At 47.8% G+C, this 5,425-nt stretch overlaps 2 protein-coding genes across 2 annotated transcripts; one reads left to right on the forward strand and one right to left on the reverse strand.

Annotated features, from left to right (window-relative positions):
• Positions 1–43: 43 nt before the first annotated feature.
• Positions 44–1,846, reverse strand: EAH_00057470 (hypothetical protein, conserved; the record flags this gene model as incomplete). Its single annotated transcript, XM_013397418.1, has 1 exon — positions 44–1,846. The coding sequence occupies one exon, from the start codon at positions 1,844–1,846 to the stop codon at positions 44–46; it is 1,803 nt and encodes a 600-aa protein (XP_013252872.1).
• Positions 1,847–3,653: 1,807 nt separating this feature from the next.
• On the forward strand, positions 3,654–4,805 carry EAH_00057480 (hypothetical protein, conserved; the record flags this gene model as incomplete). The annotated part of the gene is made up of 1 exon (XM_013397419.1): positions 3,654–4,805. One exon carries the CDS (start codon positions 3,654–3,656, stop codon positions 4,803–4,805), a length of 1,152 nt encoding a protein of 383 aa, XP_013252873.1.
• Between the last annotated feature and the right edge of the window lie 620 nt (positions 4,806–5,425).

Raw genomic sequence — 5,425 nt, forward strand, 5'->3', positions numbered from 1 at the left:
GTTGCAGCAGCAGCAGCAGCAGCAGCAGCAGCAGCAGCAGGACCTAGAAGGGGAGTTTGGGCATTCGCATGCCGAAAATTTTGCCTACTTTTTTGGCGACGGTCCACAGCAGCAAAAATGCAGCAGAGTGCAGCAGCAGCAGCGGCACCTCAAGAGCAAGAGAAGACAGCAGCAAAGGTTTGTACAGTGCAGAGGTGTGTTCAACTGCTGCTGCTGCTGCTGCTGCTGCTGCTGCTGCTGGTCCTGCTGCTGCTGCTGGTGCTTCTGCTGGAAAAGAAGAATTAACAGCCTGAAGCATAGCAGCAGCACGCCGGTCGTGGTGCTGCAGCATCAACAGCAGCTGCTGCTGCTGCTGATGATTATGATGATTAAAATCTTCAGGCCGCAGCAGAAACTGCTGCCTTCCGTACTTCTGCATTCGCTGCTGCTGCTGCTGCTGCTGCTGCTGCTCGATCAGCGCAGGAACACCTTCTGCTGGACCATCGGCAGCAGCAGCTGCTGCTGCTGCTGCTTCTGTCTCGTCTAAGTCTGAAGCAGCACCTCCATGCATTTCTGCTGCTGTTATAAGCTGAGTGGATGCGCCTTCCGGTGCTGCTACAGCAGCAGCAGCAGCAGCAGGAGCAGCAACAGCATCAGGGCTTGAAGGGGCGTCAGCTACTGCTGCATCCGAGTCTGCATCGGGAGCAGTCGTTGGCTGCTGCTGCTGCTGCTGCTGCTGCTTCTGCTGCTGACTCTCCCAGTGGCGCTTCATCTGTTGCTGCTGATGCTGCTGGGGCTCCAGCAGCCCCTGAGGTTTCTCCTGCTCCTGCTGCTGCTGCTGCTGCTGCTGCTGCTGGTGGCTGATGCGTGTTGAAGAGTCATTTGGAAGAGCAGCAACAAGAAGCTTAAGAAAGGAGAAGGCAGCAGCAGCAGCAGCAACTGCATGCAGCAGCAAACTTCCATCAAATATCTTATGCAGTTTAAATTTATCGAAGGAGAGAGGAATGCTGCGGTGTTTAATCAAAGATAAATATCCAGAAGAGACAGAAGAAAGAGACAGCAAAAATAAACAGAGACAAACCCAATAGAGAGGCTCCGCCCACAAGTTGTGCTGCAGCGAGAGCTGCGCAACTTCTGCTGCTGCTGCTGCTGTTGCTGCTGGTGCTGCTGCTGTGGCGCCTTCAGCAGTAGCAGCAACAGCAGCAGGAGGAGACAAGTAACGGAAGCACCCTATGAAGCCAAGCGTTAGCTGCACGAAGCTAAACAGCAGCAGCAACGGATATACTAGCAGCAGCAGCAGCTCTGTTTCTTTTTTATACGAGTTGTCTATCAATGAAACCCAGCAAACAGAAGCTGCCTCAGACCCCCACATAAACTCTTCTTCTTCTTCTTCGTCTTCTTCTTCTTCACTTTCGCTCTGCAGCAATTCATCAGGGGGGCCCCCATCAGAAGAGGGGCCCCCATTAGAAGGGGGGCCCCCATTAGAAGGGGGGCCCCCATTAGTACGGGGGCCCCCATCAGCGGGGGGGCCCCCTTCGGAGGGGCCCCCATCAGCGGGGGGGGCCCCATTAGCAGGGGGCCCCCCATTAGCAGGGGGGCCCCCATCAGGTGGGGGGGCCCCATCAGAAGGGGGGCCCCCATTAGGAGGGGGGCCCCCAGGGGGCCCCCAAAGGGATGAGGCTCCAAGAGGGAGTGGATGGGGGCCCTGTTCGGTTGTTTTGCCGGAGAGATGATTATAAGAGTGCTGGGGGGCCCCTGGTGTTGTCGAAGGTCTTTTAGGGGGGGCCCCCATCATTAGGGGGCCCCCTTCAGAAGGGGGCCCCTGGGAGGGGGCCCTCGCAAGAGCTGCATGTGGGGGTACAGACATTTTCGTACCCAGAACGAAGCTAGTGAGGCATTTGCTGCTGCAGTCTTCTGCTGCTGCTGCTGCTGCTGCTCGTGCTCCTGCTGCTGCTTCTGATGAATGCAAAAGGTTGTGGGGTGTTTAGAAGGAAGTGAGAAGTGGAATCTGACTGAAATGTTGCTGCAGCGATTTGTGCTGCAGCAAGAGCCGCAGCAGCAGCAGCAGCTGCTGCTGCTGCTGCTGCTGCGGCTCTTGCTGCTACTGCTGCTGCGAGTAGGCGTGAGGGGTTGTACCCCTGCAGTGTCTGCCTTCGTATTGAAGACAAAGACAATTCTTCATTCGCAGCTTTAATCCCAAACCCCAAACCCTAAACCCTAAGCCCTAAACCCTAAACCCTCGACCGGTCGGCGTGCCCAGTGGTCTCGCTGCAGCGAGCAGTCTGCTGCAGCAGGGGGCTACAGCTGAAGGTTTGTGCTGTTAATGTTTAGAAAGGAGTTTATTTTGGATTAGTATAAAAAGAAATAAACATAAAAAGGGCAAAGAAAACAACAAAGAGCGGGGGGGAGAGCTTCGAGTGTACATACACGGGAGGCCGCTGCAGCTCGCCGTCGGCTGCAGCTGCTGCTGCTGCTGCTGCTGCTGCAGCAGCAGCAACAGCAGCAGCAGCAGCTGCAGCAGCAGCTGCTGCTGCTGCAGCACATTAAAATTAAATTGTTTGCATTTAATATTGGCAGATGTTTAATTTTTACTCTTCCGTTTAAAGGAAAGCCGAGCCCTTCTCCTGTGGGCCTCGAAGCAGCAGCAGCAGCAGCAGCAGCAGCAGCAGCAGCAGCAGCAGTAACAGTAACAGCAGCAGCAGTAACAGCTGCAGCAGCAGCCGCAGCAGCAACAGAATTGGAACAAGATCAGAAGGACAGGAGCAGCAGCAAGAGGGGGAGCAGCAACAGCAGCAGCAGCGAGCCGAACCGGGTGTATCAACACCTCGCTTTCCTCCTCCCGCTGCTGCAGTAGCAGCAGCAGCAGCAGCAGCAGCAGCAGCAGCATGGGGAAGCAGCAAAAACAAATTGAGGAGTAATATAAAAGTAGACAAGGATCTTCTCCGCATACACCGCGCTGTTTTCATAAGTGTGTCTATACGACTATATCAATATAATAGCAATAGTATATATAATTATATATATAATATATATTATATATATTATATTACTTTGTATATTATATATAATATATGTTAAATTAATTGAGAGATGGATAAAGAGAGAGAACGACAAATTTGCTGCTTCCTCCTCCTTTAAACTTTTACATCAATAGCTGCTCTATTTCTTTACTTGTTTAACTCATTTATTTATTTATTTATTTATTTATTTATCTACCTATTTATTTATTTATTTATTTATTTATTTATTTATTTATTGGACGCAGAACAGTTTTAGTGTTTGTGTTGTTTGTAATAAAGCAGACGGCTACCGCTTTCTGTCTTTTCTTTGTTTGCTGTTTATATCTTTAAATAAATAAACAATTAAATAAAAATAATTAAATATATTATATATATTTATTTATTACATATATATATATAAATATATATATTGTATATATTTATTTATTACATATATATATATATATATATATGTACATGCATTTGTTTGTTTGCATGAAATATTTTCTTCAATACAAGATTTTCTCTACCCTTTAAAAGAAGATGGATATAAACAGAGACAGCAGCAGCAGCAGCAGCAGCAGCAGCAGCGTTGTATATTCTCCTCGTTGTGCTGCTTCTTTTCCTCCTTCTCTTCGTAAGAAGATGTTTTCAGTATCTAATCCTAAGTTTCTGATGTATGTAGCTCGAGAGCTGCAGCATCACTGCAGCAGTGCTGCTGCATACAGCGGCATTATAACTTTTTCTAGCTTTTCTCTCTGTCTACAGCATATGGGTATTGATTATAATAGCCCTGAAGCAGATTTAATCCTTCGTTGCTGCAGCATTATGCAAGAGGGTTTGCTGCTCTTTAAAGAGCTGCTGCTGCTTACAGACAGATATGCTAAACGGAAGCTAGACTCTGTTACGCAGTCCTTTATATGCCCGCCTGATCCTGAAGCTCAGCAAGCTTTTGCTGCTGCTGCTGCTGCTGCTGCTGCAGCAGCAGCAGCAAATACAGCAGCAGGCTGCAGCACCAAGTTCGACGCCCTGGAATACCCGCAGCAACAGCAGCAGCATCCCCTTCACACCACCAGCAGCAGCAGCAGCAGGAAGGCTGCAGCATCTCCTTATTTGCTGCAGAGTTTATTTGCTCGCTGGGAACGAGGAGAGATAAGACAGCATCAATTAGAGAGTCTGCTTGCAGCAGCAGGGTTTAATTTAAATGAAGAGTGGAGGACGTTATTTTCTAGGAAAGCAGCAGCAGGAAGATTAAAGTTTTCAGAGTTTGTTTGTTCTTTAACTAACAAACATAACGATCAAACGCATGCAGATATTATTAATGCTGCTACTAAACAAATTGCAGAACAAAGAATTAGCTTTGCTGAGCCTCAAAGAGATATTATTTCCTGGAGGTACCCTGCTGCTGCTGCTGCTGCTGGTGCTGCTGCTGCTGCTGCTGACACATCCGAAGCAGCAGCAGAAGCAGCAGCAGAAGGAGCAGCAGCAGCAGCAGCAGCAGCAACGGGGGATGGGGCTGAGATGGAACGTCGTCAGCAGCTGCTGCGTCTCTGCTCTCTTTTTATTTCGCAGTCTCTGTCTACAGAAACATTTAAAAAATGTCTAATAGCAGCAAATATTCCTATATGCACCACCATCTGTGCATGCATTCGGCAGCAAGAAGCATCAGGGGCCCTCTTGCTGCACCGCCTTGTTGCTGCTGTCTTCCAGGCAGACAAGCAGCAGCAGCAGCAGCAGCTACTCCAGCAACAGCTGCAGCTGCAGCAGAAACAGCTACTGCAGCAGAAGCAGCAGCAGCAACTCATGTTCCAGTACCGACAGCAGTAGTATAACAGCAAATGATTCTGCAAACGAGCGCCTCTGCAGCAGCAGCAGCAGCAGCAGCAGCAGCAAATGCAACAGCAACTGCAACTGCAGCAGCAGCAACGGCAGCAGCAACAGCAGCAGCAGCAGCCCTACTAGTAGCTGCGGATGTGCAGGAGACGAATCTACACGGGTCGTGTGGCTTTCTTTTGCATTTATATAAAAATAAATAAATATAAATATAAATATAAATATATTTAAATACAAATGCATAAATTTGTATATATATATATATGTATACAGATAGATAGAATATATACATTACATATATTTAATATATATATATATATATACAGATGAATAATGTATATATTATGTATACTATATTTGAACGCAGAGCAAACAAAAGAGAAAATATAAACTCATTTTATACTTTTATTTTATTTTTTTATTTTTGCAGTAGTCGCTAGCAGAGAGATCCGAAGCCCCCTGGGGCCTCTAAACTCTAAACCCTAAACCCTAAACCCTAGACGCTTCCCAGCTTGGAATTTGAGGTGTCACTACACTCGAAAAGTGTTAAGAGGATTCATTTTACTGCAGCAGTAGCAGCGGCTGCTGCTGCAGCAGCAGCAAAAGATATACGA

The sequence above is a fragment of the Eimeria acervulina genome, genomic scaffold (genome assembly GCF_000499425.1).
Source record: "Eimeria acervulina Houghton genomic scaffold, Eah_scaff1241, whole genome shotgun sequence".
Taxonomy (NCBI): domain Eukaryota; phylum Apicomplexa; class Conoidasida; order Eucoccidiorida; family Eimeriidae; genus Eimeria; species Eimeria acervulina.